At 42.3% G+C, this 17,296-nt stretch overlaps 1 protein-coding gene and 1 long non-coding RNA gene across 2 annotated transcripts in view; one reads left to right on the top strand and one right to left on the bottom strand.

The window, feature by feature from the left end:
- Nucleotides 1-9,301: 9,301 nt before the first annotated feature.
- Nucleotides 9,302-13,508, bottom strand: LOC139029396 (uncharacterized). The gene is made up of 2 exons (XR_011481698.1): nucleotides 13,422-13,508; nucleotides 9,302-10,931 (listed from the first exon to the last, which is right to left on the bottom strand). It is a non-coding gene; the product is annotated as an uncharacterized lncRNA (long non-coding RNA).
- Nucleotides 13,489-17,296, top strand: part of LOC111981590 (nuclear body protein SP140-like protein) — a 26,799-nt gene continuing 22,991 nt past the window's right edge. Inside the window, 4 exon segments of the mRNA XM_070449201.1 lie at nucleotides 13,489-13,991; nucleotides 14,999-15,173; nucleotides 15,404-15,682; nucleotides 15,838-15,957. Of these exon segments, the coding sequence (XP_070305302.1) occupies nucleotides 13,848-13,991; nucleotides 14,999-15,173; nucleotides 15,404-15,682; nucleotides 15,838-15,957 (718 nt within the window). The 5' untranslated portion in view covers nucleotides 13,489-13,847.

Raw genomic sequence — 17,296 nt, 5'->3', positions numbered from 1 at the left:
TTTCCACACAGCGCCTTGCTCTTGAAAGCCTTGCTGGAAAAAATAAGAAAACYGTGGCATGATTATTTCAGTTCTTTGCTATTTGGTGTTGTCTTTTTTGACAATTATAGGAAAATAACCAAGGATAGTGCTTATTTGTAATTGAAGATCCTGCTCTCGTCTACCAGCTAGGTTCTTGGTTGGGCTTCAGAGTGTTAGATTTCAGTCTGAATGCCTTATTGGCCACGACAACATATGGCACTGGCTTTTTTCTTAGGCAAGGGGATTAGATCCGGCTTGTCCAGGGTCCCATTCATAAGTGCTCGACTATTTTGGATGCAGCAGTTGTTAACTAGAATGCTAACGCTCATTGATATAGGCTGTAGCAAAAGTTAGCCAAAGAGACATTTTACCGGTTGAAGTTGTAGTGTTTAAAAAAAAAGTATAATTCAGTTGATTTGCGACGATGACACAAACATATTAAGCAGAACATTCATACGAGCCTTAAAATGTCATTATAATCCAAAATTAGTGTGAAATGCAATCATAAGCAACATGTAAACAGAGGCTGTAGCATGAAAACAACTGTGTTAGCAGTGGGCTTATGTGACCATTACATTAGTGCATGCTAGCTAACACATTTATGTACATCAATCATATACCAAAGCCCCTCAATCCSTAACAGGTACCATATACCCAMATATGTATAAATCAGCAATGTACAGCAAACTTGTACACATTGTAAAATATAAAAATATAATATAGTATTCAGAACGTGACCTACGYCTTGCATCACATTCTCATACTGGGGAGACCTGACGTTCGTGATCTCCCACTATCTGCAAGCAGGGCCAATAACAACGCGCCTTATTGTCATTGGAATTAAATACACATTTCTTTAGAGGTAAGTGGAAACATAACCAACCCTGTTACATATAGGCTACTTGATACCCAACAGATGCAAATGTAGGCTATCATTCTCCACATTTAATGCACATGAGGGAGTTCCATAACTTCAATTTCAAATGTCCACTGAGCATGCGTAAAACCCTTCGCTTGCTATGGTTCTCCATAAGGAAAGTCGACATCCGAATGCAGTTTAAACCACCTCCTAGCGAATTGATCTAATGCACTCTAGAGCGCCTATTTGTTTCACTGTGCTTTGTCACCGTTATTTCTTAATGAGCATCAGTTGTAGCGAGTTAATGTATTATGGAAATAGGTCTCCATAATGACAATCTAAATAGCCTACCTACAACTGGTAAAAAGTTGTCATAACGTGCGCTCGCTCTTCTCACTAACGTGAAAAGTCTCAACACACAATTTAGCTAAAAAAAAAATCCGGACATTGCAACCATGTTTGGCTCTCTGTAGAATTGCAATAGATGGGTTCRCTGAAAACGATGCGCACGTTTCAAATGGGGCAGAAGTCCATGAGTTGTTGTGATTCTGGATGGCCAGATAGCTATTAGTGTTGCCAACTCCTCAGTAAGGAAAGTAGCTATTGGCTGTCCTAAAAGTCGCTAAATGACGTCATCACCTAATTTGCATAATTGGCCATGTGCATGTAATTGTGATGGACGCTGTAGGAGAGAGGAATAACGTCTTGGGAGAGACAAAAAGTGAGTTAAAAACACCCTAAATATGTTTAGAACTACAAATGAACTTTCTTCTGTCGATTCTTGTTTCTTTTTTTATGTCACAATTCCAACCCTCCTCCTTTATCCGGGCTTGGGACCGGCAAAAGTGACCCAAAAGAGACAAACTGGCGGAGTTACTTAGTTTTTTATTTAATTACATTTTTTTGTTTTTTTGTTTAGTTTTTTACATTTACATCCCGCCCTTAATGTAAGCCAGGGCGGGATCAGCCACCGGCGGCTTCCCGCATGCGCAATTCATTTGCAGTCTGGACACGGAGGGGTGAACATCTCCTGCTCTGACTGCAGCTGGGAGGACTGGGCCGCCTGTGAGTGCTTTGCGACGGGGGTGGGGCCCACGGCAGCACCCGCTGCTCGTTGAGAAGAGTAAGAACGATGCTTTCCTGTCAAAGTCTCCAAAAGTCTCCAATAACACAGGAAAAGCCGCTAGATTTGTCGCTAGTCGCTTTTTTGAAAATGTGTCGCTAGAGGGGTCTGAATACTCGCTGTGGGCAACACTGCCAACAATGACAAGAAGCTGCTATGTTGGGAATCGTAAGTCACTCGTTTCAGCTAGTTTGATCTTGTTCTTAATACATGTATTGTAATGAGGTGTTTTGACCAGAGGAGAAAGTATGGTGGTATGGTCCATGGTCCTGAAAAAAAAAAAAATAGTGGGGGTATGCTGTACCGGTAAAACAAGAGACTATCACAATAATGAAAACAAAATGTCAAGAAAACTGTAGGCTATTACACTGTTATTTATCATTACCATATGTCAGAGGCATGAAAAATGGTGAATGGACCTGAAATCAAGTGGTATAGATTACCACAGTATGAGTCATAAWACCCATAAAACATAAAACCTAGTGTGAGGTCTGAGTTTTATTGATTGTATGGGGGGGGAGATGAACATGTATGTGTGTGTGTTATAATTGTGCAACAAAGTATGGCTAAACATATAGCATGACTTGACTAATCTTGGAGGGGAGGGGTGCACATCACGAGGCGTAGCTAGGATGGAAAAGTACCGAAAGTACAAGAAAACAGGAACTGTGAATGCAACAACAAGAGTGTGGGGCAAGACAGCAACACTCTATCAAGACAGCAGCGGACCCTCCGAAGCGCTAAGGGGCTGGACTAGCTTAAGCGCCAACACCAGCGATAGGCCAGTAAGTCTAAAACCACACTGGACCTCTACTCTAACAGGCCTRCTCTGAAGCAGGAACTAACAACTGTTAGAGTATATAAGGGGGAGTTTTGGGGCGTAGCCGAGTTCTGTGTCTCATCCTGCGTGATGTTATATTGAACCCGTATATACGAAAGTTGCATTTGCCATTTATTGCTTAGTTAATAAAAAGTATATAGTATACAATCGGTGACTCATCGTCTTACTTGTCCTTATACCAGATTGAATTGACGCAACCCTAACATAGCGTTCAAACAGGAAAATGTCTCCAAATTGTTTTTCCACCATACATTTTTCCCATATGGGATTTTAGAAACATTTAAAATAAGGGCTGTGTTTCATGTAGGCTTACCCTGGCGTTTTGATAACCTCCTAAATCTAGGACAGGGTGTCTTCTATCAATATATTTGCCTGTGGCTATCATAAAGAACTACAAATGCCTGATGATCTGTGTGTCCACAGTCTGTGTGGGTGGACCATTTCAGTTTGTCTGTGATGTGTACGCCGTGGAACTTAACTTTCCACCTTCTCCACTACCGTCCCGTCGATGTGGGTAGGGGGGTGCTCCCTCTGCTGTTTCCTGAAGTCCACGATCATGATTACACCATGAGTCATTAATCATGAAGCATACACCCCAGCCCTTACTCTTCCCAGAGAGGTGTTTATCTCTGTCGGCGCGATGCATGGAGAAGCCCGGTGGCTGAACCGATTCCGACAACATATMCCGAGAGAGCAATGTTTCCGTGAAACAGAGAATGTTACAATCTCTGATGTCTCTCTGGAAGGCAACCTTTGCTCGAATTTCGTCTACCTTGTTGTCAAGAGACTGGACATTGGCGAGTTGTATACTTGGGAGTGGTGGGCGATGTGCACGTCTACGGAGCCTGACCAGGAGGCCGCTCCGTCTGCCCMTTCTGCGGTACCGTTGTTTTGGGTCGGCTTATGGGATTAGATCCATTGTCCTGGGTGGTGCCATCCCGGCGCCGACCGAGATGGCCGCCTCGCTTCGCRTTCCTTGGAAAATATGCAGTATTTTGTTTTTTTATGTGTTATTTCTTACATCGGTACCCCAGGTAATCTTAGGTTTCATTACATACAGTCGGGAGGAACTACTGAATATACGATTAACGTCAACTCCACTCATCGTTCCACCAGGAATATGACTTTCCCGAAACGGATCCAGTGTTTTGCCTTCCACCCAATACAATGGATCTGATCCCAGCCGCGACCTATGCGACGCCGTAAAAGGGGCAACGTAGCGGTCTCCTGGTCAGGCTTCGGAGACGGGCACATCGCGCTCCACTCCCTAGCATACTACTCGCCAATGCCAGTCTCTTGCAATAAGGTTGATGAAATCCGAGCACGGGTAACATTCAGAGAGACATCAGGGATTGCAACGTGCTCTGCTTCACGAAACATGGCTAACCTCAAGACGACGCTAGACCGGAGTGCGGCCGCCAGCTGGTTTCTTCACGCATCGGCCGACAGAAACTACATCTTTCTGGTAAGAAGAGGGGCGGGGGGTATGCCTTATGATTAACGAGACGTGGTGTGATCATCATACAACAACAGGAACTCAAGTCATTCTGTTCACCTGATCTAGAACTCCTCACAATCAAGTGTCGACCGCATTATCTACCAAGGGAATCTCTTCGATCATAATCACAGCCGTATATATTCCCCCCAAGCAGACACATCGTGGCCCTGAACGAACTTTATCTGACTCTTTGTAAACTGGAACCACACACCCTGAGGCTGCATTCATCAGCTGCGGGGATTTTAACAAGGCTAATCTAAAACAACTCCCTAAATTCTATCAGCATATCGATTGTGCTACCAGGGCTGGTAAAACCCTGGATCATTGTTATACTAACTTCCGCGACGCATATAAGGCCCTCCCCCGCCCTCCTTTCGGAAAAGCTGACCACGACTCCATTTTGTTGATTCCAGCCTACAAACAGAAACTAAAACAACAAGCTCCCGCGCTCAGGTCTGTTTCAACGCTGGTCCGACCAATCTGATTCCACGCTTCAAGACTGCTTCGATCACGCGGATTGGAATATGTTCCGCATTGCGTCCAACAACAACATTGACGAATATGCTGATTCGGTGGCGCGAGTTTATTAGGAAGTGCATTGACGATGTCGTACCCACAGCAACGATTAAAACATTCCCAAACCAGAAAACCGTGGATTGACGGCAGCATTCGCGTGAAACTGAAAGCGCGAACCACTGCTTTTAACCAGGGCAAGGTGACCGGAAACATGACCGAATACAAACAGTGTAGCTATTCTCTCCGCAAGGCAATCAACAGGCTAAGTCCCAGTACAGAGACAAAATAGAGTGCAATTCAACAGCTCAGACACAAGAGGTATGTGGCAGGGTCTACAGTCTATCACGGATTACAAAAAAGAAAACCAGCCCCGTCGCGGACCAGGATGTCTTGCTCCCAGACAGGCTAAATAACTTTTTTGCCCGCTTTGAGGACAATACAGTGCCACTGACACGGCCCGCTACCAAAACCTGCGGGCTCTCCTTCACTGCAGCGGAGGTGAGTAAAACATTTAAACGTGTTAACCCTCGCAAGGCTGCAGGCCCAGACGGCATTCCCAGCCGCGTCCTCAGAGCATGCGCAGACCAGCTGGCTGGTGTGTTTACGGACATATTCAATCAATCCTTATCCCAGTCTGCTGTTCCCACATGCTTCAAGAGGGCCACCATTGTTCCTGTTCCCAAGAAAGCTAAGGTAACTGAGCTAAACGACTACCGCCCCGTAGCACTCACTTCCGTCATCATGAGTGCTTTGAGAGACTAGTCAAGGACAATATCACCTCCACCCTACCGGACACCCTAGACCCACTCCAATTTGCTTACCGACCCAATAGGTCCACAGACGACGCAATCGCAACCACACTGCACACTGCCCTAACCCATCTGGACAAGAGGAATACCTATGTGAGAATGCTGTTCATCGATTACAGCTCAGCATTTAACACCATAGTACCCTCCAAACTCGTCATCAAGCTCGAGACCCTGGGTCTCGACCCCGCCCTGTGCAACTGGGTCCTGGACTTCCTGACGGGCCGCCCCAGGTGGTGAGGGTAGGTAACAACATCTCCACCCCGCTGATCCTCAACACTGGGGCCCCACAGGGTGCGTTCTGAGCCCTCTCCTGTACTCTTGTTTGTTCACCCACGACTGGTGGCCATGCACGCCTCCAACTCAATCATCAAGTTTGCGGATGACACTACAGTGGTAGGCTTGATTACCAACAACGACGAGACGGCCTACAGGGAGGAGGTGAGGGCCCTCGGAGTGTGGTGTCAGGAAAATAACCTCACACTCAACGTCAACAAAACAAAGGAGATGATTGTGGACTTCAGGAAACAGCAGAGGGAGCACCCCCCTATCCACATCGAGGGTCAGTAGTGGAGAAGGTGGAAAGTTTTAAGTTCCTCGGTGTACACATCACGGACAAACTGAATTGGTCCACCCACACAGACAGCGTTGTGAAGAAGGCGCAGCAGCGCCTCTTCAACCTCAGGAGGCTGAAGAAATTCGGCTTGTCACCAAAGCACTCACAAACTTCTACAGATGCACAATCGAGAGCATCCTGTCGGGCTGTATCACCGCCTGGTACGGCAACTGCTCCGCCCACAACCGTAAGGCTCTCCAGAGGGTAGTGAGGCTGCAGAACGCATCACCGGGGGCAAACTACCTGCCCTCCAGGACACTACACCACCCGATGTCACAGGAAGGCCATAAAGATCATCAAGGACAACAACCACCCAAGCCACTGCCTGTTCACCCCGCTATCATCCAGAAGGCGAGGTCAGTACAGGTGCATCAAAGCAGGGACCGAGAGACTGAAAAACAGCTTCTATCTCAAGGCCATCAGACTGTTAAACAGCCACCACTAACATTTAGCGGCCGCTGCCAACATACTGATCAACTCCAGCCACTTTAAAAATGGGAATTGATGGAAATTATGTAAAAATGTACCACTAGCCACTTTAAACAATGCCACTTAATATAATGTTTACATACCCTACATTACCCATCTCATATGTATATGTATATACTGTACTCTATATCATCTACTGCATCTTGCCATCTTTATGTAATACATGTACCACTAGCCACTTTAACTATGCCACTTTATGTTTACATACCCTACAGTACTCATCTCATATGTATATACTGTACTCTATACATCTACTGCATCTTGCCTATGCCGTTCTGTACCATCACTCATTCATATATCTTTATGTACATATTCTTTATCCCTTTACACTTGTGTGTATAAGGTAGTAGTTGTGGAATTGTTAGGTTAGATTACTTGTTGTTATTACTGCATTGTCGGAACTAGAAGCACAAGCATTTCGCTACACATCTCGCATTAACATCTGCTAACCATGTGTATGTGACTAATAAAATTTGATTTTGATTTGATTTGATTTGCTTCAAACAAAGGATACGCTTCGGGAAAGTCGTATTCCTGGTCATAATGTTGGTAAGTTGACGTGGCTCTTATATCCAATAGTTCTTCTTGGCTGTATGTAATAAAAACTTAAGATTTCCTGGGGTAACAACGTAAGAAATAATACATAAAAAAACAAAATACTGCATAGTTTCCGAAGGACTCGAAGCGAGGCTATCATCTCTGTTGGCGCCATCTTTGAAAGTAGGCATACCAGTATTGCTTGGGTMAAATATAAACTAGTTCATGTGCCTTGACACAGTGATATAAAGGCCTAAGGCCAGGACAATAAGAAGACAGAATAAACTCAACCACACATTTGTTTCATTACAAAATCAGAGAGAACAATCTGTTCAGTGAAGTTCACAAAACATATTGCATGCAACAAACAAAATGTTTCTGACATTTTCGGACTACTAAACAACTATTGATTTAGAACCACAGAGTTACCACAAGTCGCAAATGAAACAGGAGCTTCTATATGCATGCTGAACGGCAGTAGTTAACTTGTTCTTTAAAAACTTATTTGGGATAGGGGGCGGTATTTTGACATCCGGATGAAAAGCGTGTCCAAAGTAAACTGCCTGCTACTCAGGCCCAGAAACTAAGATATGCATATTATTAGTAGATTTGGATAGAAAACACTCTGACGTTTCTAAAACTGTTTGAATCATGTCTGTGAGTATAACAGAACTTATTTGGCAGGCGAAACCCCGAGGACAAACCATTCAGAATTTTCTTTTTTTGAGGTCACTCTCTTTTCAATGGGATTTCATTGGGAATCCAGTTTTCTAAGCGACTTTCTTGCAGTTCCTATCGCTTCCACTGGATGTCAACAGTCTTTAGAAATTGGTTGAGGTTTTTCCTTTGAGAAATGAAGAAGTAGCACTGTTCAGAACGAGGGTAGAGGGAAGTGTAATCTTTATTAGAGGCGCGTGAACTGAAAGCTCGCTACACTTTGTTTTCCTCCGGTATTGAACACAGTATATCCCGTCTTAGCATGACAACGACCCGAAACACACAGCCAGGGCAACTAAGGAGTGGCTCCGTAAGAAGCATCTCAAGGTCCTGGAGTGGCCTAGCCAGTCTCCAGACCTGAACCCAATAGAAAATCTTTGGAGGGAGCTGAAAGTCCGTATTGCCCAGCGACAGCCCCGAAACCTGAAGGACCTGGAGAAGGTCTGTATGGAGGAGTGGGCCAAAATCCCTGCTGCAGTGTGTGCAAACCTGGTCAAGAACTACAGGAAACGTATGATCTCTGTAATTGCAAACAAAGGTTTCTGTACCAAATATTAAGTTCTGCTTTTCTGATGTATCAAATACTTATGTCATGCAATAAAATGCTAATGAATTACTTAAAAATCATACAAATGTGATTTTCTGGATTTTTGTTTTAGATTCCGTCTCTCACAGTTGAAGTGTACCTATGATAAAAATTACAGACCTCTACATGCTTTGTAAGTAGGAAAACCTGCAAAATCGGCAGTGTATCAAATACCTCTTCTCCCCACTGTATATAAATTTGCAAAAATGTCTAAAAACCTGTTTTTGCTTTGTCATTATAGGGTATTGTTTGTAGATTGATGTGGGGGAAAAACGATTTAATCCATTTTAGAATAAGGCTGTAACGTAACAAAATGTGGAAAAAGTAAAGAGGTCTGAATACTTTCCAAATGCACCGTATGCACAACAAATACGTATAAACACTAATAAACATATCATTAAACATTTCAATATCTCTGCTCTCTCAATTCATTTTCATTTCATTTAAGTCATTTAGCAGACGCTCTTATCCAGAGCGACTTACAAATTGGAAAGTTCATACATATTCATCCTGGTCCCCCCGTGGGGACAACCCTGGCGTTGCAAGCGCCATGCTCTACCAACTGAGCCACACGGGACCACAATTCTAACTCATTACTTAAATCTTGAAAAAGATACTTTAGCAGCAATTTCTTTTGGCCATCTATCGAAGTGTTAGTAACATCCCCTTGGTCGAAGACCAAAAACTGCAGATCAAATCAAATCAAATTTTATTGGTCACATACACATGGTTAGCAGATGTTAATGAGAGTGTAGCGAAATGCTTGTGCTTCTAGTTCSGACTGTGCAGTAATATATAACAAGTAATCTAACAATTTCACAATAACTACCTTATACACACAAGTGTAAAGGAAAGATTAAGAATATTTACATATAAATATATGGATGAGCGATGGCCTCGAGCTTAATGACGCGTTTGGAGGGTACTATGGTGTTAAATGTTGAGCTGTAATCGATGAACAGCATTCTTCTTACAACAGAGAAGATAGGGACAAAAGGAAAAACTCAAATGAAACCCTATTATAACCTTAATATACATTTCATATGGCGCATTACAGCTGACCAGAGTGACATGGGGCTATGGTAAAACAGCATGTAGTGTATTACGGTTTCTGGTTGGGGAAGGTTTTAATAGTCACCGTGGGTACCACATCACCGATGCACTTGCTAATAAACTCGCTCACCGAATCAGCGTATACATCAATGTTGTTGTCCGATGCTATCCGGAACATATCCCAGTCCATGTGATCGAAGCAATCTTGAAGCATGGAATCAGATTGGTCGGACCAGTGTTGAACAGACCTGAGCACGGGCGTTTCCTGTTTTAGTTTCTGTCTATAGGCTGGGAGCAACAAAATGGAGTCGTGGTCAGATTTGCCGAAAGGAGGGCGAGGGAGGGCTTTGTATGTGTCGCGGAAATTAGAGTAGCAATGGTACAGAGTTTTGGCATTCGATATGCTGATACAATTTAGGGAGCCTTGTTTTCAGATTTAGCCTTGTTAAAATCCCCAGCTACAATAAATGCAGCCTCAGGATATGTGGTTTCCAGTTGATATAGAGTCCAATGAAGTTCTTTCAGGGCCGTCGAGGTGTCTGCTTGGGGGGGGGGGGGTATACACGGCTGTGATTATAATCGAAGAGAACTCTCTTGGTCGATAATGTGTCGGCATTTGATTGTAAGGAATTCTAGGTCAGGTGAACAAAAGGACTTGAGTTCCTGTATGTTGTTATGATCACACCACGACTCGTTAATCATAAGGCATACACCCCCGCCCTTCTTCTTACCAGAGAGATGTTTGTTTCTGTCGGTGCGACGCGTGAAGAAACCGGGTGGCTGTACCGACTCTGATAACGTATCCCGAGTGAGCCATGTTTCCGTGAAACAAAGAATGTTACAATCTCTGATGTCTCTCTGGAAGGCAACCCTTGCTCGAATTTCGTCTACCTTGTCAAGAGACTGGACATTGGCGAGTAGTATACTCAGGAGAGGTAAGCGATGTGCCCGTCTACGGAGCCTGACCAGAAGACTGCTCTGTCTGCCCCTTCTGCGGCGCCGTTGTTTTGGGTCGCCTACTGGGATCCGATCCATTGTCCTGGGTGGTGGTCCAAACAGAGGATCAGACTTTGTGGCTGTGGGTGCTGGTTTTCGTAGGCAAGAAATAATTTTGTTGTAGACCTCCTTTGTCTGATCATTCACACTGGGATGGACTCTCCTTCTGGAGGTCTTGGGTGTCTCTCAATTTGTGCTTGGTCCACTGGGGCTTGGACTGGTGCTTGCACTGCAGAGGGGTCTTCTAGGCTCATTGTGTATTTTATCATCTTCCTGAAAAGCAAAACAAATCATGTTTGTGTGAGAGGAAAAAAATGTCCAAAGGCATCTATGAACAGTAGTTTATTCACATGATTTAAATCAATGTTTCTCAATKAATTCCTAGAGGAATTGAAGGTGTGGCTATTGTCCTAGCTTTAACATGGTCCCCTGATYTTGACCTGCCTGCTGTAGATGAATCATATGATGCAGAATTTGTCCTTTATAGCTGAAGCTGTTGCGAAGAAGGATATATATTTTTTATTTATAATACTTTTATGCGGACAAGACAGAAATGTATATACACCCACACACACATTAGTTGGAGAGGCTGGATCAGCATCCAAATGAACATACTTATGGGATCGGCTTAGTTAGATAAATCTGCCTATTATTTAACAAGCTTCAGCAAGATACGGTTATTAGTCTTTACATCTGACCAACTTATGTAGATGTTGGAGGATGTCAAATGTCACTACTTTTGCCCACTTTAAACTGAGTTGGAGTGTGTCTGGCTTCTTTCTTCATCTGCTAAACAAACTCTAGGAGGCAGGGCACAGCCTGGTTGCAAACAAATAACTGTATAAGACTGGGGAGGAAACCATGGCCACAGGTTAACACGTCTCAACATCTGGATCTGGCTAACCAGGCCATGGTATGGAGTAAACCGTTGCTAGTATTGCTAGCTACCTTCATAAGAAGCCTGATTTGTGCTGTTTTGATTGCTCTGATTTAATATAATTCAACATCAACCAATGTATTACAGTTTCTCTTAGTTTTAGTTATCCCAAGAGTTTACATTGCAGTTGACAAGCARCTAAGTTAGCAACGCGATCGCAATATATATATTTTGACCTTTTCTACCTAGCTAACGTTACCACCTATCCTGCATTCCACTAATTAGCTGCATGAGTGACAGTTCAAACTTCCCGTTGACAGTGGTGGTACAGTGGCATCGCGCCATTGTGCTTGATAAGGTGTTATATCAAAGACGACTCCTTTCTTAGAAGAGTTAGTTAATATTACTGCTCAGTGATCATTCCTGTCTCTTGCTTCTTCTACCAGCAAAGACAGTCAACGCAACCGCCATTAATGAATTCAGGTTTTCTAATTTATCTGTGGTTTTACTTTGTGATTGGCTAGAAGGGAGTAAGATGTATCATTGTTCTTCTACTTTTCCTGGCTGGCAAAGTACCAGGATGTTGTTGAGAGCAGTTTGGAAACTGAATCCATCTGAGAAATTGAGTAAATGAAACTTTGGTCAAGTTGAAATTATAGTTTGTAAACTTGATACACATCAAATTTATGCAATATCTACCATATTGAAACTGAATATATAAAATATTGAATTTGAATAAAATTTAAATTGAATTAAAACAAACATTTGTTCAATTCAGTTTCAAATCATGAAATACAAGTTCAATTTAAGAATTTAATTATTACATTTGTGAATTACGAATTCAAAAATATTGAATTCAAATTAAATATCCTAACTCAAATTATAAAATTAAAATGTAATATCCTAACACAAATTATAAAAGTAAAATACAATTCTGTTGGCACGGAAATTTCTACATACACTTCATACCTCGAAATCGCCTTGCTATTCATGTTGAATAAATTTGTCTGTGAATTTGAACCAAGCAAGCTGATAAATCGTTCATTTTACATCTTGCCTGCATCTTGTCTAGGTTACTGTTGGCTATCTGAAATTAGATGTATGCCGATCAGGGGCTGTAGGCTACCTGCATCTAGCTAACCAAACTATGGCAAAGTTTAATTACAATATAAACCCAGATTTTAGCCAGTAGGCCTAGCCTATTCCTATTGAAATAACAAGTCAATCTCGAAAATTGGCCATTTATAACGGCTTGTAGTCTTAAAATCTGGCACATAATAAAGTCACAATTGCCTGAAATTTGCAATTCGATTCATAAACTTCGTCCACGTATTTCTTTCACAGATTTCGAGATCCTCTGTCCAACTTTCATCCCTCAAACAAACTCCTGTCAAATGTATCTATATTATGCACATGTGCATATTCTATTTACAATCACAGCAGTTAAATCGACATCCATTAATGGAAAATGATCTAGGGAGTTTAATGAGAAAGGATTATCATTTAAATTCCTTAAATTCCTTTGTTAGTCAAGTTAGCTCTCAATAATGATTATTTTGATGGAAAACCGAATTTTGCTTCTTATGTCTTTATAAGTTATGTTGATATTCCTTCTTTATTCGCTCGATAACGTTATGGGGAAAGGTGGCAACTCCTCGCTTACTGCAGAAGAAAATGGGCTCATTTCCATGCCTTGTGGTTCAATGTTGAGTGGTATTTGGGCTAGACATTTCAGCGAGACCTGTCAACCCTTGCGCCAATGGCTAAAATGGCTAAATTACTTCCGAACAAGAAGGGTCCACGGAGCTCCTCAAATATAGAACAATGAGTTAAAAAAAATCTATAGCCTCTCCCCTTGTAGCCCATGAAATCACATGAATACTCACTTTCCAAAAAATCCATAGCCTCTCCCCTTGTGGCTCATATGAAATCACACTTTCACTTTCACTTTCCAAACATCACTTGAAGTGTACTTCCGTGCTTGTGGGATATCTATTTTATCTTCGAAAATAACTTTAATAACAACTTGTTGGCCTACAGTTGAAAACGTTGTCATTACGTCCTCTCCGTCCTTCGTCCAAACCCGCGTCTATCGGTACTCGTCTGATTGAATCAATCCGCCCGGGGCCTGTATTGAAATGTAAATAGTCTACATCACGTCAAACTTTAATTTATAAGTGTATATATATGCCACCCAATATGAACCGGATCGTTCATTATTAAACTATTAATAATATTCAGTGACCTGGTAAATATTGGATTTTTTTCGACAAAGAAAAGTGTATTGAAGACTTGCAGTTGCGTCTGCGCCAATGGACCAGTTGGATTTTCTGACAGATGAGGAGTTACTGCGGTTTTTCCGCTGTAGTAGGACAGAGATGTCGTGCATGGAGCAACCACACACCTTTCTTAACCAGCTCCGAGACCACCACCTCATTCCGGAAGAAATGTACAAGGTGAGAGCAGTAGACTGGACTACCAAGTTTCTATACACACACCCGGCCACTCAAAGTTTAAGCAAGCAGCGCTAAATTACATCCTACCAACCACGGACCCACGCCGACGTCTTTTAGATGTATTATTTTTTTTGTCCTGACCTGACTCTTATTGGGAGGTACGGATTGGACTTGACCAAATCGGAACCAATCACAGACGTCAATGTTTGGTTCAGATTTGGTCCGGTCTGTACTGGCCTTGATTTCAACGTCCACAGACATCTAGTCGGGACAGGCCTTTATTTGGCCTAAACATAGATGTGTATATTTGGGCAAGATTTGGTCAGTCCGGATTTGGCCCAAACATTGACAGATGTCTATGATTTGTTGAGAAATCTGAACCAATCATAGACATCAATGTTTTACAGGTTTGGACAGCACTGTGCAGTAATGTAGAGCACAGCAGAGTACAGTACTGTAAATAAAAGTAAAGTATAGTTCAAAACAGTAGAGCACAGAGTATAGTACTGTATTCTACCCTACTTTACTCTACTGAACTAAACTGTACTCTACTGAATTAAACTGTACTGTACTCTAATGTATTATACTGTACTGTACTGTACTCTACTAAAGTAAACTATACTGTACTGTATCGTACTGTGCTCTACTATACTCTACTGAAAAAACCCCGATTAAACCGTGTAACAAAACAAATTGTAGTCTACAGAATTGATTTGGTAAAATTATTTATCCTATTTTGTATGCTCTTGAGTGTACTGTGTACACTAACACCAGTTACTGTCCTATTGCTAGCTGGTAACAGGTCTCAGAATGTTATTGTATGAGTGGAAATTGGAGTTGATGATCATTGATTCATAAGGCCTGATGTGTGTCCATAAATCCCTGTCTGTCACAGGAACTTATTGAGATGGTGGTTGCTAGAGAATCAAGTCTATCACTCCACTCCAGCCTTAATTTGACAACCCTCATAAATTGGACTATAGTTTTGTATTTGACCCCTCCTGCAGAAGCTGATTCGGATGAGGAGTAAGGAGCTGAGGGAGAAGGGTGTGTACCAGATGTTGGACTGGGTGGAGGCAAAGACTCCCAACAGCATCAAGGTGTTCTGGAACTGTGTGTTCAGGGACCACCTTCTGCTGCAGTACCCCACGTTACGCCTGCTACAAAACCGCCTGCTGGACGGTCAGTTCTGGAGTCTTCACTCTTATTATTATATTATTATGGCATTCGAATGGATAGGTTAATATCTAAATATAATTCTAACTCCTAGTAGAGTATAAATGTAGTCACAATGGTGGATACTTAGAAGTTGAAGTTCAATGCCCTGTCAAATGTATATTCTAATTGTTTTAATTAGTTGTAAATGATTTAGGTTGCATGGTTTGCTAAATTTTGCCTCCAATCCCATGCAGGGTCGTTCACATTCTATGAGAAACTGCCAAAGAAGGTGGAGAAGGAAGAGGAGGAGGATGATAAAAAGAAGGCTTCAGCAGAAGGAGAAGAAGAGGAGGAGGAGGATAAGAAGAAGGCTTCAGAGGAAGGGGAAGAGGAGGAGAAAGAAGAGGAGGAGAAGACAAGAAGGAAAAATAGTAAACAGAAAGAGAGAAGTGAGAGTGCTGAGGAGGAGCAGCCCAGCACATCCACCCAGTCCAACCCCAGTCAGAAGAGGAAAGTCCAGAGGCCGACCAACTGTGAGTCCCAGGATTCATGCTGCCTTCTGGGAAAGAGGAGGACTTGAGTCAGAAAGTCTAAAGTCCCTCTGTAACCTTTTTTTGGGGGGTGAAATATGTTTCTTTTTAATTTCAAGTCACATCTTAATGTTTGTCCGGAAYGTGTCCCCATGCAGGTTTTCCTTCCAGGAAGGGGGAGAAAGATGACATCTGGACCAGGCCCATCTACAAGACCCAGCTCCCAGTCACCTGTGGGGACAAAGAAGGCAATCTCATCAGGAACAAGCTGGCCAAAGGTAGGTCGTAACAATGGACTTAATGTGATGTGATTCTCTGTGTTTCTGTGTAACGGTGGCTGTGGTTCGGTCCCAATAACCGTGCCTGAGACCTTAAAGGGACAATTTGCAGTTGCTACATTGGTTTTTGGACATTTATGATATGTATCCATTGATTCTTGAAGAATATAACTTATAAATGCCTCATGAACTTAGTTCAACTGTCTTACCCCATCAGAACAAAATATAAGCTTGTTTAACTCCAATGTTTGTTCACAAAGTAAATGTAAACAAACCCTCAAAGCATGGTTAAAACTAGAATGTTAATAGCATGGATGGTCAGTCTTTGCATCCATAGCCCATTTTATGAATTTGAGAGTGGTTACATTTCTCCAGCCCTGAGACCAGAGCCTATATCCACAAAGCATCTCAGAAAAGGTCCTAGGGATCCTGTTAAAACAAGTTTTAAGACAACAAAAAGACAACTCACAGTAGGTTTTAGGATATCGTAAGATACTTCCCAGACAAATTCTGAGTCAGGATTAAAATCAAGTTTATCTCAGCGGGGAATCACAACATTTTGAGCTTCCGCAAATGAAAGATAGTGATGATGCTCATTGACAATGTTGCAAATGATGGGGAATAACCAATCGTGATGAGACATTGCCCCGTGTGGCTCAGTTGGTAGAGCATGGCGCTTGCAACGCCAGGGTTGTGGGTTCATTCCCCACGGGGGGACCAGGATGAATATGTATGAACTTTCCAATTTGTAAGTCGCTCTGGATAAGAGCGTCTGCTAAATGACTTAAGTGTAAATGTAATTGCCAGTTGTGAACTCTATAGGTAAAGCGCTTCAGACAACCACGGCGAATCTGACTGTAGTCAAATGTTGCAAAAGTAAAAAGTTTTATATAATTTTAGCCTGGAACAATCACTTTTCCTACTCTAATATGTTGGCAAATATAACCTTTTTTATTATTCTGATGGTTTCTAAAAGTGGATTATTTTCACAAGATTACCTTTATATCAACACACTCGTCACTCCCATTTAACAACTCTGAATTGCTTTGCCACAGGAGACATCAAGTCACTTGCCGATAATGTTGCATACAACGTTTGAAAGGTCTATCATGTTCATCGAACATTTACATTTACATTTAAGTCATTTAGCAGACGCTCTTATCCAGAGCGACTTACAAATTGGAAAGTTCATACATATTCATCCTCAAGTCACAAGTCAACATAAGCCCTAGATGCTTTCAATTCAATTTCAATTTCAATTGCCGAATTTACAGGCATGCCCAATTTAGACATATTTTTTGTAACAAAGTGATGTTGCTCTCCAAATGGATAACTTGAA

Source organism: Salvelinus sp. IW2-2015, linkage group LG20 (genome assembly GCF_002910315.2).
Source record: "Salvelinus sp. IW2-2015 linkage group LG20, ASM291031v2, whole genome shotgun sequence".
Classification (NCBI taxonomy): Eukaryota; Metazoa; Chordata; class Actinopteri; order Salmoniformes; family Salmonidae; genus Salvelinus; species Salvelinus sp. IW2-2015.
The sequence above is the reverse complement of the archived record's forward strand: the minus strand, read 5'-3'. Positions and strand labels throughout refer to the sequence as shown.